This window comes from Puma concolor, chromosome A2 (assembly GCF_028749965.1).
Source record: "Puma concolor isolate L17-30 chromosome A2, mPumCon1.1.hap2, whole genome shotgun sequence".
Lineage (NCBI taxonomy): Eukaryota > Metazoa > Chordata > Mammalia > Carnivora > Felidae > Puma > Puma concolor.
Genome location: NC_141668.1, coordinates 155,341,163 through 155,364,515, shown reverse-complemented (window position 1 = coordinate 155,364,515; position 23,353 = coordinate 155,341,163). Strand labels below are relative to the sequence as shown.

At 54.2% G+C, this 23,353-nt stretch overlaps 2 protein-coding genes across 7 annotated transcripts in view; one reads left to right on the top strand and one right to left on the bottom strand.

Moving 5' to 3' along the window:
- CCDC12 (coiled-coil domain containing 12) overlaps positions 1 to 7,599 on the bottom strand; it is a 53,995-nt gene extending 46,396 nt beyond the window's left edge. Inside the window, exon 1 of the mRNA XM_025916178.2 lies at positions 7,443 to 7,599. Coding sequence (XP_025771963.1) covers positions 7,443 to 7,538 — 96 coding nt within the window. The 5' untranslated portion in view covers positions 7,539 to 7,599. The remainder of the gene's footprint in view (positions 1 to 7,442) is intronic.
- A 2,401-nt stretch (positions 7,600 to 10,000) lies between these two features.
- The window catches only part of NBEAL2 (neurobeachin like 2), a 29,755-nt gene continuing 16,402 nt past the window's right edge, over positions 10,001 to 23,353 (top strand). For 3 of the 6 annotated variants that reach the window (XM_086698366.1, XM_086698365.1, XM_086698369.1), the window contains exons 1-10: positions 10,001 to 10,283; positions 18,345 to 18,433; positions 18,516 to 18,644; positions 18,748 to 18,829; positions 18,920 to 19,044; positions 19,254 to 19,336; positions 20,946 to 21,031; positions 21,128 to 21,410; positions 21,572 to 21,678; positions 22,190 to 22,270. In XM_086698366.1, the coding sequence (XP_086554492.1) occupies positions 10,233 to 10,283; positions 18,345 to 18,433; positions 18,516 to 18,644; positions 18,748 to 18,829; positions 18,920 to 19,044; positions 19,254 to 19,336; positions 20,946 to 21,031; positions 21,128 to 21,410; positions 21,572 to 21,678; positions 22,190 to 22,270 (1,116 nt within the window). In that variant the 5' untranslated portion in view covers positions 10,001 to 10,232. Of the gene's footprint in view, positions 10,284 to 16,172; positions 17,738 to 18,344; positions 18,434 to 18,515; positions 18,645 to 18,747; positions 18,830 to 18,919; positions 19,045 to 19,253; positions 19,337 to 20,945; positions 21,032 to 21,127; positions 21,411 to 21,571; positions 21,679 to 22,189; positions 22,271 to 23,353 lie in introns of those variants that run through there. The other 3 variants (XM_086698370.1, XM_086698367.1, XM_086698368.1) reach the window with 3 other exon arrangements.

Sequence of the window (23,353 nt, the reverse complement as noted above, 5' to 3'; positions counted from 1 at the left end):
TCCCCTTGGGGCAGACAGGTACTCTCCATCAGCAGGGGCAGGCTGAGAAACTCAGTTCTCGTCTTCACCTCAGACAACTGAGCTGCAAGTGGGGAGCCACTTCCACTCTGCAGGAGGGGACCCCCTGCTCCCCGTCTGCCCACAGCAGGCCAGCCTTACTTCCTTCCCAGATTCCCCACTCAGATGGCTCACAAGAAATGACTGTGGGCTGGAAAATTAACTCAAACTGGAGACCCTTTTCTGTCTTTCTCTCAGGCATTGACCCTAAGAGAAATATCACTTAAGAACTGTAGATTAGGGGCGCCTGGGTGGCTGAGCGTCCGACTTCGGCTTAGGTCATGATCTCACGGTTTGTGGGTTCAAGCCCCGCATCAGGCTCTGTGCTGACACCTGGGAGCCTGGAGCCTGTTTCGGATTCTGTGTCTTCCTCTCTCTCTACCCCTCACCCACTCATGCTCTGTCTCTCTGTCTCTCTCTCCCTCTCTGTCAAAAATAAACAGACATTAAAAAAAAAAAAAAAAGAACTGTAGATTAAATCTGACACTAAAAGCACTCTTACAAAAAAAAAATAAATAAAACTTAAAAACTTGTGCATCAAAGGACACTACCAAGAGAATTAAAAGACAACCCAAAGAATGGGGAAAAAATACCTGGAAATCCCGTATTTAATAACGGTTTAATACCCAGAATATATAAAGAATTCAACTACAGCTCAATAACAGAAAAGCAACCCAACTGAAAAATAGGCAAAGGATATGAATAGATATTTCTCCTAAGAACATATACAAATGGGAAATAAGCACATGATTAAATGTTCAACGGCACTTACCATCAGGGAAATGCAAATCAAAACCACAATGAGATGCCACTTCACACCTACTAGGGTAACTATCATTTTTTTTTTTTTTTTATTTTAGAGAGAGACACCCATGCAAGTGGGGGAGAGGGGCAGAGGAAAGAGAGAGAATCCCAAGCAGGCTCCACACTCGGCACGGAGCCCAACGCGGGGCTCGATCTCACGACCCTGGGATTATGACTTGAGCTGAAATCAAGAGTCGGACACTCAACCGGGCTACCGGGCGCCCCTACAATTTTTTTTTTAAGGAAAAATAAGTGTCGGCAGGATGTAGGGCAATTGGAATCCTCAGGCACTGCTGGTGGTAGCGGAAAATGGTACAGCCACCATGGCAAACAGGTCGGTGGTTCCTCTAAAAGTTAAACATAGAATTACTATATGACCCAGCAATTCCACTCCTTAAGTATATGTCCAAAAGAACTGAAAACGGGGACTCCAATAACACTTATAAACCAGTAAGTCCACCAACACGCCAATGCCGGCATTAGTCACAAAACCCAATAGGCATTCATCAGCAGACGAATGAATAAACATCCATTGCAAGTGATAATCCACACAGTGGAATATTATGCAGCCTTAAAAAGGAATGGAATTCTCTTACATGCTAGAACATGGAAGAACCTTGAAAACTCATGCTTAGGCTAAGGGAAATAAGCCAAACACAAAAGGACAAAGGTTCCACCTGTATGAGGTACTTAGACTGGGCAAATTCATCAGCTTTGAGGTTGCAAGGGGCTTAGGAGAGGGGAAGGGGGAAGAGTTACTACTGTTCTATGGGTGTCACATTTCTGTTTGGTGTGATAAAAAAAGTTTTGCAATCAGTGGTGGTGGTGGTACAACACTGTGAATATACTAATATCACTGAAAAATGTTTAAATGGCAAGTTTTACGTTATATGTATTTTACCATTAAGAGAGAGAGAGAGAACTGTGGCAAATAAGGCTATACCCATCCTCGCCAGGGGAAAGGAGGGCCAGAAATCAGGATCCAGAGGGGATTAAGACCTGTGTATAAGGGCAGCCTGGACTTGGGACCTGTGCTCTTTTTCCAGTGTTGTGGTTTTTTGTTTTTGTTTTAAGCATGTAACTCACAAAACCAAAAGGTATCAGGAAGTACACAATGAAGTTTTTCAAGCCACCCCTACCTTGCATCTGGGCAACCAGTCCAAGTCAGGGCATAGAAAGAGTCACCACATGTTCTTGTGGCCTCTCCTAACCTTAACACTCACTTGGGATACCTCCTAGCTACATGACCTTGGCAAACTACCTCACATTTATCAGCCTCAGTGCTTCCACCTATAAATTAACCCTCTTCCTTTCTTCTCAGGGTGGTCATCCAGACCTAGATAAGATAAAGCAGGCAACAGGCACCGTTACCATGTTAAAGTTGAAAACACTGCTGTCTTTAGTAAAGGAAATCAAACCATTAGGAGCTACAGAGAAAAACAGGCACACTATGTACTCTCCATCTCCCTTCTTTCCCTTTCTCCGTAGCACCTTCTCCGTCCAACACTACATGTTGCCTGACCATCTGTCTCTCCAGCTAAACACAAGCTTCTTGGGGCAAAGACTTCTATCTGCTTTGTTCACTGTTGTACCTCCAGGGTCTAAATTACTGGCACGCAGTAGGCACTCGGTGCACGTCTGTTGAAGGAATGAATTACAAGCTCCAATAGCCCATTCTGAACCAAGCCAAACCACATTTCATCACCTGGCACTGATCCATCATTGACACCACAGCCCGCAAACTAAAGAGTCAACAAAATATTCTAACTCCCCCTATGCAAGAAAAGGACTAGAGAGGGTAGAAAAATCAGGAGCTCCTGGATAGGAAAGATGCACCAGGAAAGGAAAAGGCTTCCCAATGGAGTCAAGAATGTAGCCTCACAATAACTCTTCCTTAAAAAGAATGGAAGGAAACTCCAAAAGCCAGTGAACTCTCAATTCCAAGATAGAAGCCATGTGATTTCCGACAGCACATTTTTTAGAAATGAGTTCACAGCTAAGAACCTTCTGAGGCCAGAACTGTGAAGATTAAACCCAACTGAAGTAGCAATCCGTACACTAACAAATTGGATAATCTAGATGAAATGGACAAATTCCTAGAGATACACAATGTACCTAAACTGACTCATGAAAAAATTATAAAATTTGAAAACATCTATATATCTATACATAGAAAAAAATCTGAATACATCTATATGTATCTAATAAGGAAACTGAATAAGTAATCAAAAACTTCCCAACAAAGAAAAGCCCTGAGCCAGATTGCTTTACTGGTGAATTCTACCAAACATTTAAAGAAATAACACCAATCCTTTTTCAAACTCTTCCAGAAAATTGAAGAGGAGGGAATACTTCCTAACTCATTCTAGGAGTTCAGCATTACCCTAATTCCAAAGCCAAAAACACTACAAGAAAAACTACAAACTCATATCCCTCATGAACACCGATGCAAAAATCCTCAACAAAATACAGCAAACTGAATCCAGCAATGATGAAGGACCAAGGGGAATTTACTTACTCCTGCGATGCAAAAATGGTTCAACATACAAAAACCAATTAATGCAATACAATAATAAGAATGAAGGGAAAAAACTGCATGATCATCTCAACTGATAAAGAAAAGCATTTGACAAAATTCAACTCTCCTTCATGATAAAAACACCCAACAAACTAGGAACAGAAGGAAACTTCCTCAACATGATAAAGGCCATATTTGAAAAACCCACAGTGAATGTCACACTTGACGTTAAAAGACTGAAAGATTTTCCCCTTTGATAAGGAACAAAATAAGGATGACTGCTTTCACAACTTCTAGCCAACATAACACTTAAAGTTCTAGCCAGGGCAATCAGGCAAGAAAAAGAAATAAAAGCCATCCAAACTGGAATAGAAGCAAAACCGTCTCTGTTCACATACGATACATCTTTATATGCAGAAAAGTCTAGAGTCCACGAAAAAAGAGCTGTTAAGATAGCAAACAAATTCAGCAAAGTTCCAGGATGTTGATTTTGTAAATCAACAGACAAATATCAGTTGCATTTCTACATACACTGGCAATGTACAATCTGAACAGGAAATTAAGAAAACAATCCCATTTATAATAGCACCAAAAAGAATAAAATACTTAGGAATAAATTTAACCAAAGAGCTAAAGGGCACTGCTGAAAAAAAATTAAAGACTTAAAATGGAAAGACATCCCATGCTCATGGACTGGAAGACTTAGTATCGCTAGGATGGCAACGCTTCCCAAAATCATCGACAGATTCAGTGCCTTCCCTATCAAAATCTCAACGGTGTTTTTTGCACAAACTGAAAAAAATCCATTCTAAAATTCATACGGAATCTCAAGGGATCCCAAAAGCCAAAACAATCCTGAAAGAGAACGAAGTCAGAGGACACACACTTCCTGATTTCAAAACTTACTACAAGCTATAGTAATCAAAACAGTGTGGTACTGGCAAAATGACAGATGTATAAACCAATAAAATAGAACAGAGAGCCCCTAAATAAGGTTATTCAACAAGGGTGCCAAGGCCACTCAACAGGGAAAGGACAGTCTTTTCAACAATTGATACTGAGAAAGCTGGATATTCACGTGCAAAAGACCGTTATTAGACACTGCATAATACTATACATAAAAATTAACTTGGAATGGATCAAAGACCTAAATGTAAGAGCTACTACTATAAAACTCTTAAAAGAAAATAATGGGGGGAAAGCTTTAGGATTCTGGATTTGACAATGGTTCATTTGGTATGAAAAGCAGGATCAACAAAAGAAAACTGGACTTTATCAAAATTAAAAACTCTGTGCATCAAAGGACACTACTGGGAAAGTGAAAAGACAATTTTGGAAATGGGAGAAAATATTTGTGAATCCCAGATCTGATAAAGGGTTAATACGCAGAATATACTAAGAACTTGTACAATTCAACCACAAAAACCAATTAAAAAATGGGCAAAGAACCTGAATTGACATTCTCCAAAAAAGATATACAAGTGGCCAGAGGCACATGAGAAGATGCCCAACGTCACTCATCATTACAGAAATGCAAATCAAAACTACAAAAACTACAATGTGATACCATTTCACGCCCATTAGGATGGCTACAATCAACAAAACAGAACGTAACAAGTGTTGATGAGGATGTGGAAAAATTGACATCCATGTGCTGCTGGAAATGTAAACTGAGTGGCTGCTATGGAAAATATGGCAGGCAGTTCCTTAAAACATAATCCAAAATTTCCAATTCTGGGTACATACCCAAAAGAACTGAAAAAACAGAAGCACAAACAGATTATTTGTACATTCATTACCCACAACGGCCAAAAGTTAGAAGCAACCCCAAATGAATGGATAAACAAAATGTGGTATGTGTACAAAGTAATATTGAGGTTTAGATAGGAATGAAATTTCACACATGCTACAACACGGATAAACCTTAAAAACATTACGCTGAGTGAAATAAGCTAGTCATAAAAAGCCAAATAGTATATGATTCTACTTATGTAAGATACCTGAAGTAGTCAAATTCATAGAATGGTGGTTGTCAGCGGCTGGGGTGAGAAGGGAATGGGAAGTTATTGTTTAATGGGTACAGAGTTTATATCTGGGATGATTAAAAAGGTCTGGACATCATGGTAGAGTTATACACCGTTAAGAGCATATTTCAAATAGTAAATTTTATGTTATGTGTATTCTACCACAATAAAACATTTTTGAGAAAAAATAGCAATCAGGACATATTTTCAGCCCATTGAGAGAATTCCACTTTTTTTTTTTTTTTAGGTTTATTTATTTATTTATTTATTTAGACCATGAGCTGGGGAGGATCAGAGAGAGAGAGAGAATCCCAAGCAGGCCCTGTGCTGTCAGCGCAGAGCCCAACATGGGGCTTGATCCCAAAAATGGTGAGATCATGATGTGAGCCGAAACCAAGAGTCGGTTGACTGAGCCACCCAGGCACCCTGAGAATCCTTCTTTAAAAGCCAGTGCTCCTGGGCACCTTTTCCATGGCAATGGGCCTTGAAGATGCTACGTTGTCCTTTGTATTCTGACCTCAAGTCCAGCCCCAATAATGTGGGCCCTAAATACAACCCAACAGCACAGACCGGCTACCCACTGAGAGGCTGAGGCTTGAGCTTCCCTAGGTCAGGCAGTTTTTGAGCACAGCGATCTGACACGGCCGACAAGTTGCCAACAAAAGCAGAAGCCAATCTGGCTAGTTTTCACTCTCTATTACTTCCCCTTGTACTTTCCCTCAGGATACCAGACCGCCCTGTAGAAAGGAAACAGGGGCCAGATTGGCCAGTCTGAGTCTTTAAAGTTGGAAAGTTGAGTCCCTGTTTTCCCCCATCCCTCGAAGGTCTAGATATTTACCATCCTTTGTACTTTGTAGAATTGAGAGAGGAGTTTTTGCTCATCCAAGGAGAGCAGAACTGACAACCTCCCCGCTCTGTGGTCTCTAGTGCTCTTTCATACAGATGATCCTGTCAGATCTCAAAATAACGCAGCAAGAATTAATCTAGAGGGGTTGCTATCCTCCACTGCAGACATGAAGAAACAGGCTCAAGAAGCGGCTCCTGGGTGGCTCAGTCAGTTAAGCATCCAACTCTTTGTTTCAGTTCAGGTCACAATCTCATGGTTTTGTGAGTTAGAGCCCCACATCCAGCTCCACGCTGATAGTGTGCAGCCTGTCTGAGATTCTCTCTCTCCCTCTCTCTGCCCCTCCCCCTCTCACTCTCTCTCAAAAATAAATAAACTTAAAAAAAATTTAAAAAGAAACAGGATCAAGGAGATGAAGGCATTTGTCCCAAGTCCCACGACCCCAAGTGACAGGGACAGGGTTATGAACTTCGCACAGGTAATGAACTTCAGAGCTCTCCTTCCTCCTGATTACTCAGAAAGATCAAGAAAGTGGAAATGTTATCGGACTATTTTGGTGCCAAACAAAAGCAAAGAAGAGGCTTCCAAGTTTGGCCACTAATAGGACTAGGAGATCCATCCCCAGAGAAGTAGCCTGGGAAGTGTTCCCCCCCTTTCCCTGAGGTGCACCATGACCAAGAAATTGGGCTTTTCTTTTTAGACTTTGTACTCATCGACTCCAGCTCAACGACCAGAGCACAGTCTCGTACTGCCGTGCCCAAGGCGCACTGGTGGGCAGGCGTCTGCCAAATTCAGTGAATTTCACCAGAGATGGAAGGCCGGCTGGGTCGTGGGGAAACGGATGATTCAGGGCGCTCATACGCGAAAAAAAAATCACACCTAATCCAACGAGCATCTCCAACTTAGAAGTTGCCCAGGAGACCCACGCGAGAAACACCAGACAGTAGTGAAGACCGTAGCGCGCTCACCACTGCCCGCCCCACCCCCGCGCATGCGCGACCACAGCATCAGCGCCAAGAGTCCCAGGCAGTTAGCACAGACTTGGTAGGCGGGCTACGACTCCTCGCGCATGCTCCAGACGGGCGCGCATGCGCGTCCTTAGCAGCTGCCTTTTCTTACTCTCCTGTCCTCTCGTCCCTGTTCTGGATCCCAACGCTGACTACCTCATCCACGGCCCTCACTCCGCATTCCTCACCTTGCGCCCGGTTTTTTCCCGTAGGGCTTTCAGCCGTTCCTTTCGCCGCAACGCCTCTTCCTCTAGCCGGCCCACACCAGCCGCAGTAGCGGCCATGTTACCCGCCCGCCTCTTCCCTCGTCCCGCAATGCGCAGGCCCAAGGAGTAGATGTACCTCTGGTGGCCAATCCAGGGACGGGAATGGGAGAACAGGAAGTCTTGAAAGCCAATCAATACCGAGTTGCTAAGGAGGGCCCGCCCTATCTTTCCCCGCGACTCTCTTCGCCTGTTGGGGGAGGGCACGGCAAAGAGAAAGGTTGTAAGGCTCGATTCGTTCAATGCCAATCAGTGAGAGAGTAGCAAGTGGAATCAGACCTGAGTGAAGGAGGATAGAGCGCGTCGATCGCTTGGCTTTTGCCTAAGCATGCGCAAACCCCAGCGCGCTCCGTATCGGCCACTTGGAATGCGCTGACCCTCCGTATCCACTTGTCCTGATTCTTCAAGGCCCGAATACCTTCAAAGAAGTCTTCCCTGACTCTCCACTCCCATCCTAGTTTAATAAGAGATCTGCCTCTTCCTTCCTCTGCTGCTATCAAGTGGCTCCTGATGCACTTGTTCATGCGCTTCTGTGTCTACTACTCTCAGGACTCTCAGCTCCTGCGCAGTGGCCATTTCCTCGGCCTCAAGGATGATCCCCTCCCACCTCCAAGCACCCTGAAGCAGCAAAGTACTCAGGGTCAGACTACCCAACCTGGCCCAGTGGGCCCCAGGAACCTCCTGAGCTTACTTCCTGAGAACTAAGCTGAGAGTTGGTTTCGCCTTGACTACAAGTGGCCGAGAGGTGCACTGCTCCCCAGCAGGAGCCGCCAGGGTCTTTCCTGCATTAACCAGAATGCCCTGACAACCAGGAGACCACTTTGGCTAAAGTCAAGACCTTTTTTTTTTTTTTTTTTTTTTTAACGTTTATTCATTTTTGAGGGAGAATCTGAGGACAAGCAGGGGCGGGGCTGAGAGAGAGGGAGACACAGAATCCAAAGCAGGCTCCAGCCTCTGAGCTGCCAGTACAGAGCCTGATGCAGGGCTCAAACCCATGAACTGTAAGATCATGACCTGAGCCAAAGTTGGGCACTTAACCGACTGAGCCACACAGGTGCCTCTGAAGTCAAGATCTTCTGATAGGATGTCAAGGTCCCAAAAGCCACACAGAGGCCATGCCCCCCCCCCCCCCCACCCCGCCAACACATACCACGACTTGTCTCAGCAAAGCTGTTTCCTGCTTGGGGCCTCCCTTCCCAGGCTGGTAGCAGGTGAATGCCCACTCCTCCCAGTTCCCCTCAAAGGCTCCTGTGCCACAAGACCTCTGTTCAGTCCCTCCAAAACAACCCTTGACCTCACTAGCCTTTTGGTGCCCTGTTCCCCTGCATCAGGAGGGGTGACTTGACAGAACCTCATTCACAGGTAGTGAGTGCTCAGGAAATGTCACCTCAGAGGTAGGATGGACAGAGCAGGAAAAAAAGCCAGAGTGGAAAGGCTGCCTAAGAAGCCAGGAGGACAGAAAAGGATGGGAATGGAGACAGTCTGTCTTCTCTTGGCCACTCAAGGTCTAGGGGACTCCAGACTCCTAGAGTTCCTCTAGCTGATAGTACCTTTCTGAGCCTCACAAACTTCCCAACTCCAACACAGGGCCTGACCCCTGCCCAACACCAGGGGACCCCTCACCTCCAGGGCAGGCTGGTTTGGGGAGGAGAGAGGGGTCCAGTGGTGATGGTGGCAATGGCCCAGCAAAGAGTCAGTCAGGCCTCCATCCCTGTCCACGCTGTCCCTGGCTACCCAAGTGATTCTCATTTGGCTTATCTGGGCCTCAATTTCTCCATCTGTAAAACAGAGGCATGAGACATCCTCTTGCCTTTAACCTCTTGAGATTAAAGAAAACAAAAGATGTGATGCCAAGTACTGAGCCCTGGAGTGGAGGATGCCTCCACTGGAATATCTAGGAGGATCCTTTGAAGAGGGGATCCGTGAGGACTGCCTAAATCTTCCAGGGATCTGCCTGACAGGTGGAGGGCACTGCTTCTCCGGAGGTATTTTGGGAATGCCCTGCTGCTTGCGCTCTGATTTCCCCCATCCTGCTCCACAAACAGTAGAAGCAAAAACATTGCATATTTGGTCTCCCCCATGAAAGTGCTTAGAACAGCACCAGGCACGTGGTAAACTCCACAAGTGTCATCGTGGCTGTTGTTACCATTATTTGTTGACGGAATCTGGCCATCTGAACACATCCCGCAGTCCCCCCACCCCTCCCCCGCCAGACCCTGTTCCTCGCACAAAAGGTGGCAATTCCAGCTAAGCGGGCTGCTCCGGGGGTGGATCTAGACTAAGGGCGAGTCTGGAAAACCTGACCCCGGCCCTCGTCAGGGAGACTCAGATTGGCCCTTTTCAAGGCACTGTTAGGGGACGGCTGCGGCTGCGGCTGCGAGCTGGGCTGCGGGGCGCCCTCCGGGGCCGCCTGACCTCAAGCTCCTCCTCCCTCCGGGCTCCCCGCCCTTTGCACGGTCCCGGGAGAGGCGGGGCGGCGGTAGCGGCAGCTAAGTGCAGGAAGCCGGGCGGCGGCCGGCCGCGAGGAGGAGGAGCGTGCAGACTTAGGTGGCTCGGCGCGGCGGGGGCCAGTACTACTTCCCCGAGTAGTACCGCGCCGCTCCGCCCCGGAGTGACGCCCTCCGCCCATGGGCCTGGCCGAGGGCAACCGGCGGGCGGCGCGGAGGCGGCGGCGGCGGCAGGTGGCGCGCAGCAGGGCCGGAGCCGGGCCGGGCCATGGCCGCCTCGGAGCGGCTGTACGAGCTGTGGCTGCTCTACTATGCTCAGGTGAGCCCGCCCCACGCCGTCCCGCTGTGCCCCAGCTCCGCGAGCCCCGCGCCTGCTGCACCTGCGCCCCGCGTCCCTGGGGCCGTGTAGATGAGCGCGCGCCGGGCGGACTTGGGCTCCGCACACACGTGTGCGCCGCCCCCGGCCCGCCGGTGCCTCCGGCACTTATACCTGGGGGATGACCCTCGCGGGCGTGCACCTCAACAGAGCCTCTGGGTTGGGTACCGCGCAGCCTCGGTCGTGCCTGATGAGGAGAGGGACCCAGATACAGACGGCTGGACACTTCCCCCCTTTTACAGATGGTGAAACTGAGGCCCGGAAAATAAACGAGAGACTGGGAGGGTTGGGAGAGGCAGGAAGCCTTAGTTTGCATTTGGGCTTGCCCCTCCTGTGGGCGAGGCCCCATTGGGTGGTCGTGGTCAATGGGTCGGAGTGGACTCTGGGTGCCAGCAGGCGAGGTGGAAAGGTAGGGTCCTGCTTTGATCTGATTTGAGTCAACTCAGACTGCTCCCCACCAGGGCACCAGCAGTGATGAGCTCCTCCCTGACCCTGACCGAGGAGGCCCCTACCTCCTGGGGGTCCAGCCAGAAGGAAAGATTTGCCTTGGATGCAGAAGGAGGGGGTAGGGGAGGTGAGCTAGGAGGGATGTTTGAAAGGGATGGAGGGAAGCCCTCCCCTCCTGAGTTCCCTGTCCTGTCTCAGAGACTACCTCAAGTGGCCTCTGAAGGTGAAGGGAGTGACTCTGACCCAGGTGTCCTGTGAGAGCTGAAAATCTGGTGTCCCCCAAACTCTGTGTCTCACACACATAGGCTCCCACTTTCCTTCTGCTTTCACAGCAGGGAGGGATTCCAGGGTAATGCCCCCCTCCTCTTCACCTAGCATCAGCCTCCCTCCCTACACCTGCCTGGCATCATGCTGCTGGCTCAGGTGTGCCCTGGGCACAATGGGCTATTGTGTGCCCCTGATCTCGTCACTAGGGGGAAGTTCATGACCAGATCAGCTGGCCCTCTGTGAAGAGGCTGGCTGACTGTCTCCTAGGACTGCAGGCTGGATCTGGGGGGCCCTAGGGACCTAGAATACAGGCCATAAGTGCCACAGTTTATTGAGTCCCCTTAGGTGGTGAGAGGTCCAGGCCCCTAGCAGGAGGCAGCGTGTGTGACCCAGGGCAAGCTCTTTACACCTCTGAGTCTCTGTCTGTAAATTTGGCACACCCTTGATCTCAGGGTAGCTTAGACTCTGCAGAGAAGTAGCCAGTATGGCTTGTCTGAACCAGAGAAAGTTCCTGCTTCCTTGGGTTCCCTTATCCAGGCCTCTCTGTTGACATCTCCAAGGGTCGGTCTTTGGGAAGGGAAAAGATTCAGAAGGAAATCTGCCCCTGGCCCCCATGCGTCTGATTGCCCGTGTGGCTGTGGGCAGGTTCTTGGTCCTCAGTTTCTTCCCTGTGGTGACCAGACGAGGGCGGGGCGGGGGGAGGGGGCACTTGAACCAGATAATGAGTCTGAGGGACGTTAATGGTGGGTCTTCAGGTTGCCTTGGTACTGTCTCCCAGGACTGTACCTCCAGCATAGCGTGGTTGCCTACCCTTCTAGTTGAGTTCTGCAAATGGTCAGCCCCCCTATTCCCTCGGGGGGGGGGTGGTTAGCACTCATCTGTGCTGAGTCCCCTCTCCCTTCCAGCTCCTCACTTCATCAGGGCAGGTCTGGGGCACAGGCTGGCTGGTTGTAGCCCCAGAAGCCTGGGCAGTCAGGGGGTGGCCTAGGGCCGAGCAAACAAATCCAGGATGTGAGTATGAACCGGAAGCTTCGGCCAACCTCCCAGTGCTGCCTTCCTGCCCACATGGTCCTGCTCCTGCTCTCGGAACAAGTCCCCACCCCTCCATGCTGGGCTCCCAGGGAGTAGTGGCTGTGCTACTTTGAGCCCTGCTAGGGACCTATTGTGTGTGTGTGTGTGTTTGTGTGTGTGTGTGTGTGTGTGTGTGTGTGTGTGTGCGCGCTTGGGGGAGGGGTAAGATAAGGTAAGACTGATAGAGGGTGTTGTGTTAAGAGACCCCTCAGTTGGCCAGCCACCCAGTCAGAAGGCTCTCCCAACAACCATGCCCCTCCCCTCAGCAGAGAGCTGACATCAGCTGGCAAACCTGTTTTCCCAGTTGTGGGTCTAGGCCCGCCCAGGGGAGCACCCCCCCTTTCTGCCCTTCCTTTCTCCTCACAGACCCCAGGTTCAGACCCGCCCACCCCCCTCCCTCTAGGGGCCACAACTGGGGAAGGAGCACTGCTGAGGGAGGAGTAGCCCTTGGACATCACTCAATCTGAGCCCCTCGGGGCCCTGGTAGGGAAACCAAGGCAGGGTCATACCAAGGTCATCGGACACATTTGGGGCAGAGTCCGGCAGAGTTCTGACCCAGTCTCTGTCCTGGGAAAGGTCTAGTTCTGTGGGCAGGACTAGTGGGTCCTGCACCCTGGGACAGCACAAGCTGTTTCCTCTGCATGGAGTCTTCTCCTTCCCGTTTGGGGGGGCCTTTGTCTCCTGTCCCCCTGACTGGGCTGGACCTCAGATCAGGCAGGTCCCCATTTTCACCCTCACTGTGCTTGCTACTTGGCAGTTTCCCCCCACCTCACGTTTCGCAGAGGCTCCGCAGGTGTTAGCTGAGTGGCTGGATGCAGGAGACAGGCCCCACAACAGTGACCTGTCATGCCATCGGAGGCTTAGTTTGGGCCTTGTGGGCAGAGGGGATGGGAACTCCAGGAGCCAGCACAAGGCAGTGGGAAGCACGAGAGGCCAGTTGTCAGGAGTGAGGGGGTGCCTAGGCGATAGGTGGGGGCTTCCCCAGGGAGGGCTAGCAAGGGGGTGAGGACAGGAGGACTGGGAACAGCACCCAGCAGGCTGGCAGTTGGGCAGCATGTAAAAGTTATGCAAAATAACACGCCCATGAGCAGCCCCTCTTTGGGCGGAGCAGTAGTGTTGCTCAACAGCCCCCCAGTGAAAGGGAGTGCTGGGGGGCATGGCATCTGGGGGTGCTCAGGGCTGCCAGGGTCAGGACAGGTCAGACATTCAGGTTACAGGTGGGGAGCCCAGGCTGAACTCTCCAGTTATGCCTTTGAGGACTCGGGGTTCCAGGGAGGTCAGGTTGGAGCTGGAGGTGAGGTTGCTCTGTTCACCCCTCACTGGTCCTTAACCTGACTACTGACCTCCACTGCTTCATGGAAACCTGGTCAGGCCCTCTGCTTCCTCTGGGACTTTAGCTGCATCATATGCCTCCCCGTGCCTCAGTTTACCCTCTTCAAATGGGGAAAAGCGAGGCAGAATAGCCTCCTTAGTGCTTATACTTCAGAGGAGCAACCAGGGTTTCCTCTTCCCTGCCTTTATTCCTAAGGCAGCTGACAGGGCAGGACTGAGGTGATGGGGAGAGTAGCACAGAGCCCAGGCGTGGGGGGAGGGGCTGGTAATCCCTGGAGTTGTCATGGCAACTGGGGAGCTGATGTGGAAGTGTGGGGTCCCCATGGAAACAAGGTCGGTTACTATGGGGACCCTGGAAGGAAATTCTTGGTTTCCATAGTGATAGGACAAGGGGAAGGTTAAGCCCTAGGGGGCATTATGGAGACCAAAAGGTCCACCCCTTTCAAGACCCCATCCTCAGGTAAGGGGGAGAGCCTGGTCCAGCCACCCGGGGAACTTGTAGCACTGTGCCTCAGTTGCCATTGCCTCTGGCAAAGTCCCCATCTTCCTGCTTCATTCTTTGACCTGAGGTCCTCCAAGTCTGACCTCTGGGCCCCATGGTGTAGCCAGAAGCCACCTTCGGCTTGACGTTGCCATCACCCTCCTGATGCTGAGCGGGAAGACCCCCAGGCCTGTAACAGTTTATCCTGACCAGACCCCACCCCACCCTGTCCCATTTCTGCTTGCCTGTCCCTGGAAATGGGGTGCTCACTACCACCCAGGCAATTCTGACCAGGAGCGGTCACCCACTGTGGAGCTACAATCCTCTCTCCTTACCCTGTTCCTGGCTCTAACCTGGGGGCCACCAACAGACTCCCATTCTACCCACCTGGGACAGCCACCCGTGAGACCTTGGCTCTGCTAGTGAGCCAAGGTCCGCCACTCGTTAGTCACTCACCGAGGTGTGTGGGGAGAACGTTAGTGCTGCTCTAGCATGCCAAGGGCTTGGGAAGGCAGAGCCCCTGGATTTGGGGATGGAGCTCCCCGCTCGCCTTACCTGGTGCTGGTGGGTGTGGCTAGCGAGCCTTTTGGGGCAGCTGAAGCGTAAAGAGATTAATGTTGAGTAACAGCCTACTAAATGTGAGAACCGGGGCTGGACTCCAGAACCCGTGCCCTCAGCCCCTGACTGGCAGCCCCAGCCCCTGAATCACCAGACAGGGCTGGGTCTTGAAAAAGATGCTGGCTCTGGGGAGCATTCAGGCAGAGGAAGCATGGAGGGCAAAGCTGTTACAGACCCGTGGGCGTGGGGACAGAGAGTCATGCCTTGGGGCTGGGCCATCCAGGGGGTACGGGGTGCTGTGACATGGGAGGAGGCCGTGGACTTGCCTAAACCTCGTGCTGGGTGGGTGACTGGCTGATCAGACAGTGGCAGCCACTCGTGCGTACCTGAGGCACACTGGACGCCAGACGCTGGTTAAGGAATTTTTGCTTATTGCGCCACTGTAAACTCCAAGAGAGGTGGTGATGGGGAGAGGGGTTTGAAGCCAGGTCTGGGCCCTGAGGTGACACCCAGGGCAAGCCAGGGCCGGTGTTGGGCTTGGGGCAGGGCAAGCAGGTCAAAGGGCAGCGCGGTGTCAAGCAGCTTGGTCGTCCCTGTCCCCTGGCAGACAGCCCCACCCACCCATCCACGCCAAAGCTGCCTGCCCTCAGCCCTCCTGGGTTACCTCAGAGTTCTGGGGAAGTGGTAGTTCAGTGCCCACCCAGGGACTATTTGGGCCCAAATAGCCCTTGGGGTCTCCCCACCCCTAGTACTGAGTGTCCTCAGGGCTGGCCGGGCATAGACTGGGGCTCCTGCAGACGTGGTCGTGAGTCCCCCCTCATCTGTCCCGGGTCCACTGACCTCCCCCTCCCCGCAGCTTGCTCACCTGCAGCAGAGCCTCATTACCACTTACACATGAGCCCCAGGGCCTGAGGAGGAGTGTGGGTGCTCGTGGGAGAGGTGGGGTTGGGCCCTGGCCCCTTCAAGTTAGGGACTGGACTGGCCCTGCCCAGCATTCCTGCTCTGAGCTGGGAAGGGAGGGAGGAGCCAGTGGAGGCAGAGTGTGGGAAGCCCAGGCACCACAGCCGCCTCTTCCGGCTCTTGGAGCCCTTGGCATTCAACACTGCCACTGTGACTGTGAGCCCCGACCCCTGCAGGGACCCCTGTGCCCCCGAGCACCGCAGCCTCATGTCATGGGGCTCAGGTCAGAGGTGAGAGAGGCAGATACCCCTATCCTCCCTAGTCCTATGCTTTAGAGAGACCCCTTATGCTCCTTCCAGAGCCATGAAGGCTACCTTGATTGCCTCAGCCCTGAACCCAGCCCAGCCTGGACCTGCTGGACAGGCCCAAGGGTGTGGTTCTAGGGATGGAAAGCAGGAGTGTGCTGAGTTTGAGGGGCCCACCCAGGTTCTGGGAGGGTCAGTCCAGGTGATGGCCACGAAGAGGGTGGCAGGTTTCTGCTTAAGTACCAAAAGCCCAGGTCACAGATGGCAGCGGGGCATGGGGTGGATAGAGGCCTGGACTGGAGGATGTGATGCAGAGTGGACGGAGAGCCTGGAGAAGCAGGTGCGATTGGACTGGGGGCCTGGAATGCCAGGCTCAGTTGAGCCTTTATCCTTAGGTTGGGTGGGCGGGGTGGAGGTGGGGCGGGGTGGGGGAGGGGTGGTGGACGCGGTCAAACTTGGGTTTTCAGGGGCTCAGCAGAGCTACAGTGGGCAAAAGGGACTCACATTTTAGGTGAGAGATGTCTGTGGCTTACCTGGGGGTGGTTTGGGGGGTAGAAGAGGAGAGGATGGTGTTGGGCCAGTTTTGAAGGTAGACCGGGATCTGTGGGGTCGCTGAGGCAGGGGCCACATGGTCAGCTTGGATGGGCTGGCCAGCAACCATGAGTGGCCCCGGCCTAAAACAAAGATCTGGCTTTCAACACCCTCAGAAGAGCAGCTGAAGCGGTTCTAGTGGATGAGACATCCTCTCTGGAGCCCCCTTTTTCCCCCAACGCAATGGGAAATGTTCAGAAGAAGTGGTCAAAGAGCCTGGCCTGCTCTGGTGTCTCAGGATTGGGCATTTTGGTGTCATTGCTGATTGGTGGAGAGAAGGGGTGTGGACAGAGGTAGGGGAGCAGGAAGGCTGCCAGTGGCAGCGGGTGGAGAGGTCACCGAAGGTAACTGACAGAGAAAAAGTCACGGTGGTGTGGGCCTGCACCTTGGTAGTCCCAGCCCCTCTCACAGTTGCCCAGGCCTCGGGTCTGTGACAAATGCACAAGTAAGGTGTCCAGCCACAGGGTGAGGGTTTGCTCTGCCTAGGTTTCTTGTGCTCCTGGCCCATTCTGCTGAGGTCTAGCCCTTTCCCTGGGGTCCATTCAGTCCCTATCCTGTGGTCTGGGGTCTGCAGGCAGCAGAAATGAGCCATCCACCCGAGGTAGTTCCAGAAGTCCTTGGGTTGAGGTCCATGGCACCGGGGACGCAGCACCTATGATGTGTCCCTTGCCCCTTCAGCCTTCTCCAGTCCAGTCCCTGCCCTACCCCTCTGCCCCTGGGAAAGAAAGCTGCCTTCTGGGCTCAGCTGGTTTGGGGGTGGAGCTGCAGATGTGGGAGGGAGGACTGGGGAGGAGGAGGAGCTCCAGGCCACCACCCACTCTGTGGCCTGGGAGGGGCATAGCGGTTAGAGCCAACTGGGGCTAGGCTAGGACCTACTCAACTGTGTCCCTGGGGTAGAGACCAGTAGGGCCAGGTGGGAAGTCCAGGACACAGGGAAGGGGGACAGGGCAAAGGTATGACTGAGTCCTCCATAATCCACATTGTTCCCTGGGCCTGAAGTGTTGGATCCAGGTGAGGAAGCTCTGAGTGCCTTGAATGAAGGGCCCCTATAGCATCAGGGATCAGAACCTGTCCCTAGATAGGCCTGCCCTGACTCCCCAAGTCCAGACCTCATGCCAGTGAAACGAGTCCCTGGTCTCCAAGCCCCTCCCAGAGCAGGGTGACCACGCCCCTCTGCACTCCAGGCCCCGCCCCCATTGCTGGGCCAGGTCCCTCGCAGCTTCTCTTGCAGGGCCCTGGGTGCCCCGGGGGGGCCCCCCCACATCCCTGCGGTCTGCCGGGAGGAAGCGGCCCCCCTCCCCCACCGTGACTCTGCGCTTCCTGCCCCTGCCGGGGCGGGAGGGGACATTTCCCGTTCACACCAAAGTTTCCCTGGCGGCGCCCAGACTCGGGCTCAGCCGCTGCCCCTCTTGCCCATGGAGCCGGCTTTGGGGCCTGGGGTCCAGGTAACCAGCCAGGGAGGGCGTTAGGTTCCCAGGGCGAGGTAGGGCATTCTGCTTGTACTTGCGGGGAGTGTTCGTGTGCATGGGTCTGCCTGACCCATGGTGTACATGTAGCACCAGAGCCATAGTCAGGGAAGGTCTCCTGGAGGTAGTGGCGGCTGCTGAGCTGAGAGAAGGTGGAAGGCAGAGGCCAGCCCAAGCCTTTGGATCAGGGGTGGCTGGAGGGTGGAAGGCCTTCAGCCCCAGCACCAGTGTGGGCCATGGCCACATCCCAGGACTGTGCACACTTAAGCCCCACCCTCCCCTGCCTATGTCAGGCTTGCCTGAGTCCCCAGGAGTTAGGGAGGTGGGAGCAGAGACTGGGGAAAGCAGACAGGGAGCCCGTGAGAGCTGTCAGTATGCGGGGTAGTCCTCTGATGCTGACCTTCCAACTTCCCATCCTCCTCCCCTCCCCGTCCCTCACTGTCTCCACCTGCACTGCTCTGCCTCCAACCCCTGTCTACCCCACGTCTACCTCCATTCGTTGCTGTCTACACCCCCTTGTCCTTCCCATGTGCACTGAACCCTCTCTGTCTCCCACTGCTCTTCCCCCCCACTCCTTGGCCTGCAGAAGGACCTGGGCTACCTGCAGCAGTGGCTGAAGGCCTTCGTGGGTGCCTTCGAGAAAAGCATCTCGCTGTTCTCTCTGGAGCCGCGCAGGTGAGGCTGAATCTCCACGGAGGGCAGGGGCGGGGCAGGGAGACGGAGGGGCCTGGTGCCCTAGTGACCCCCCTCCCCGCAGGCCAGAGGAGGCAGGCGCAGAGGTGCCGCTGTTGCCGCTGGACGCGCTGCACGTGCTGGCCGAGCAGCTAGACAAGGGGGACCTGGAGCAGGCCCTGCTGCTGCTCAAGCTTTTCATCATTCTCTGCAGGTGAGTCCGTGTTGTTCTCGGCACGGGGAGGTGGGGGGCAGCTTGGAACTGTGGGCCGAGGTGGGGCTGGCCTGTGCCTGTGACCTCTGTGACCTCTCTCCAGGAACCTGGAGAACGTAGAGGCGGGCTGGGGCCAGGTGCTGGTGCCCCGGGTGCTGGCATTGCTGACCTGGTTGACGGCAGAGGTGAGGTGGGCTCTACCCTGGGTGGGGAGGTGGTGGTAGGCGGTAGCCAGGGCCCAGCTAACCCCCTCCACCCTGTCCCCATACCTACAGCTGAAAGGAGCCCATGCATCGCAGGAGGACCGTCGGCCGCAGCTGGAGAACGTGGCCCTGCATGCCCTTCTCCTCTGCGAGGGCCTCTTTGACCCTTACCAGACCTGGCGGCGCCAGCATAGTGGGTGAGAGCCAGCCCACCGCAGAGGGGGCTCTACCCTCTAGCCACCCCTGATCCCCAGAGAAGGCTGGGGAGAGAATGCGGGGAACCGCTTTGGCCAAGGTGTGGGGGTGGGAGGGGGCACGGGTGTAGGCTGGTGAAGGAGGATGGCCAAAGAGGGGTGGGGTGCCGGCCTCACCCGGGCCCCTGCCCATCCCCCACCCCCACCCCCAGGGAAGTCATCACTTCCAAGGAGAAGAGCAAATACAAGTTCCCTCCAGCTGCTTTGCCCAGTGAATTCAGCGCCTTCTTCAGAGGTCAGGCCCCGCCCCTCCCCCCCTCCCGCAAGGCCCCACCTGGCCCCGCCCCCAAACCTGAGCCCCTTCCTGCTGTCCTGCAGTTCCCCATCCCAGAAGCAGGATGGGTTGTGCTTAGTGGTGGCTGCAAACAGGGCTGGGAGCACCACGGGAAACTGAGGGGGCCCCTGGCGCGGGGAGGGGCAAGGAGGACTTCGGGGGCAGAGAGGACAGAAAGGGCATGTCAGAACAAAATGAGTAATTTCTTTTCTGGGATGGAGTGAAGGCCTCCCATAAGGTGGGGGAGATAAGTTTCCCTTCCCCCTTCCCCCCCACCTCTTGGGTCCCCGTAGCCACTTGGACCCCACTCTGATCTGGACCATCTGAAAACTCCCAGGTCCAATCCCTTTGTCCCTGCAGCCTCCACCCCTCTTCTAGGTAACGTCTACACTAAGTGTCTCTACTTCCTGCTCCCTCGGTCCTGGGGTCAGTTCCTCCAGGACCTGTGCCCCCTGGGAGCCCTCTTCTCTTAGGTCCCCTCTTTTCCTCTCATTGGAATGAGAGTGGCCAAGACCTTAGATGGGACAGGGCAAGGTGTGCGTGGACAGGGGCAGGCCAGGCTTGGTAAAGTGGTGGCCTGTGGGGACAGAAAGTGTCTAAGTGTCTCTGGGATGTCCCGTGGAGCTGCAGGCCTGGCATCTGGAGCAGGGGCAACAGCCGCAAGAGAGGAGATGCCCCTGGGGAACTCCCTGCCTCTATTGTCCCACAACCTGAATGCACTTCCCAGCACAGACTGGATTTTGTTCCCATTGCCCTAAACCCCTCACTGGTGGCCTGGCACCTCGGGATCAGATCCTGCTCCTCCCACAGCCTCCCTTTCCAGCCCCACTTGCCCTCTGCACCCAGTCTGCTAGTCCTGGAATGCGACTAGTTACCACGTCTTTTCCTACTGTTTTCTTTCCCTGCCCAGACCACCTGCACTCTCAAATGCCCTGTGTCCAGGGAGCTGTCCCACCCCATCCCACGTAAATCTAGTGAGCCCTGCCCTTGCCCGCCCCCCCCTCACCATACACACCACTCATGTGACCCAGGGCTGGTCCTTTCTGCTCTCTGGGTTTCATTCTGTGGCCTGGCATCCTGTCCAGCTTTGCTGGAGCAGGGCCAGGTGGGCCTCCCACATATGAAGCTGTGAAAGCCCCTAGAAGTCCCCAGCAGGCGCATGGGTGGGGGTGGGGGGGCATCTGTATGGTAGATACAGCAAAGTCCCCAGAGCAGGTCACAGGAAGCTCCAACCGTCAACAGGGTAGAGGGACCAGATTTGTATCTGAGAAACTAAACCCTGGGTTGCCATGGGGAAGTGGGGTGGGGTGTGTGTGTTTACCCTGGGGTCCCCACATTGGGGATTAAGGATCTGGGGAACTGGCTAGGCTCTCCGGGCAGGACCACGTCCCTTCAAGCTCCCCAAAGAAGGGCTGTGTTTTCCCTAGACACCCTGGCACAGAGCCATGGCATCTTAGACCCCCCAAGTACAGAGCCAGGTCTTTTCTCTCAGCCCCAGCCCCCTACCCCCACCCCAGGGCACCTGCAAGCTTGGTGACATTGTCCTGTCCTGCCCACTCACCCTATCCAGAGAGCCTGCAGGATGCAGATGGCTTGCCTCCTGTGCTGCTTTTGCGTCTCGTCCACCTCTTTGGTGCTGTCCTTGCAGGAGGGAAGGTAAGCCAGGAAGAGCCTGTGGACCAGAGGGTGGCCATCTCAGGGTCTCTGCTGGTTGAGCGCCTTGACCATTGCCATCTCTGCCCACACCTGCAGGAGAACGGGCAGATGGCTGTGAGCGCCGGCTCTGTGCAGGGCCTGTTGGGTGTGGTACGGGGCTGGGACCATGGGCCAGCCCAGGACCCCCGCCTAGTGCCCCTGGCACTGGAGGCACTAGTGGGTGCAGTACATGTCCTGCATGCCAGCCGCACACCCCCTCGTGGGCCAGAGCTCCGAACCCTGCTTGAGGGCTACTTCCGCATCCTTAATGCCGACTGGCCGGCGGGCCCAAGCCCAGGCCCTGAAGAGGCCCTCGTCACCCTACGGGTCAGCATGCTCGGTGGGTATGGGCTCCCAGGCTCTTGGGGAGGTGGCTCTAGCAGGGAAAGGTCTAAAGGACGATGGAAGGCAGGACTGGGAAGCATGGGAAGAAGGTTTAAGGCCGAGCGGAGGTGTTGCTGACAAGGGATTGAGCGGGGCTGACCCTGGATCCCTCCACAGATGCCATCCCCATGATGCTGGCATGTGAGGACCGGCCGGTGCTGCAGGCCACCTTCCTCAGCAACAATTGCTTTGAGCACCTTACTCGCCTCATCCAGAATAGCAAGGTGGGCTGGGCCCGGCTGGCAGGGAGGGCCTGGGACCCAGAGGCTGCTGAGCCACTTCTGGGGACTGAGCTGCTGCTGAGCAAACCTGGGCTGGACTTGGCTAGGGGGGGGGTTGTGGCTGGTGGGATGGCCTAAAGCTCAGGATGGCTCTGCATGCCATAGGAGGGGGATGTCCTGGAAGGACCGGAGCTGCCCTGGCCCCTGGTCCCTCTTTCCCCAGCCCCAAGTCCGAGGGCAGGAAGAGGGCTCAGCTGTTTTAGATACAGTACCTTCTCCTGCCCACTTATCTGCCCCACCCTCCCCGACTCTGTTCTGAGCAGGGCATGGGCAGCTCAGATTCCCCCATTCTTCTTAGTGCCTGGTGGGGCACTCGGCCTGGGGCACACAGAGCCTTCCCTTGGGGTGGAGCTCTAGCAGCCGCCCCAGGTCCTGCTCTAACCCCACCCCTCCCCCCATCTTCCTCCTCTTCTCCTCTGCCTCCTATATCTTGTGCCTTCCCCCTTCCCCACAGCTGTACCTGCAGGCCCGGGCGCCCCCTGAGGGGGACAGTGACCTGGCTACCCGGTTACTGACCGAGCCCGATGTCCAGAAGGTACCACCTTGGGGTGACCAGCTCAGGCACTCACCTCCCTGGGTCCCCACCCGCTGTGGCTTCCTCTCTAAGCCTTTCCTGCCTATGCAGGGGGAATGAGCAGACATGTGTAAGGTCTGGTGTGGCCTAGCGACAGGGCTGGGTCCCCCATGCTATCTTGCCCACCTTCCCTATCCTTATCCTAGGGAATGGGCAGGAGTGTTCTGTGCCCTGCCTAGTATTTGTATTGGGAGCTAGAGTTTGGCTTTGCCAGGCTGGAAGGAACCTTCGAAACTCAACCACCTACCCCCATTCCCAGAAGCGGAGATTGAGGCCCAGATACTACTGGATTTGGCTATAGTCACTCACAGAAAAGGAGGTCCCCCACATGGGGCCATTTCTTTCCATGGGTCCTTGTCCCTGCCTTAAGCAGGTTACTGGGAGTCCCTTGTCCCCTTATGATGTGCTGCCTGCCTCACCTTGCATGAGGGCTGTAGGAGGCTGCAAGCTGTCAGTTAGGGGCTCTGTGTGGAGAGCCTTCTCTCTGGTGGTTTAACACCTGGGCCCCAACCTCTAGAGTCTCCCAGCTTTGTCTTTACGAGGCAGCCCCCTGTAGCCATTACACTTGCCTATTTTCTGAGAGCCTGCATATCTATTCATCTACTAAGCAGGCAAGGCAGGTGAGACCCTCGGTTTTCACAGATGAGAAAAAAATTGAGGCCCAGAGAGGGGAAAAAGGTCGTGTGAAGTCACTTAGGGAGTCAGGCCCCATGGGGCCCAAATACAGCCTGGCCCCTGTTGACAAATTCTCCAAGCCCTGCTGACCCCTCAGTCCTCAGGGGTGGGGCAGGGCGAGTGAGCAGCACATGCTTCTAGCTGTCAGGTTCAGCCAGGGTGAGCCTCAGTGTCTCCGCCTGGATCTAGGGGCAAGGGGCAGGGTAGGACTCAAAGGTCTCGAAGGTTCTTCCGGTTCTAACATCCTGTGATTGATGGTCCCTAAATTCCCCAACCCCCTGTCAATCATCATGGGTGATGGGGCACTTGCCTGCCTGCACATGTGTGTTTAGCTTGGGTAGGGATGGGTGGGGGCCCGTAAGCCTACCA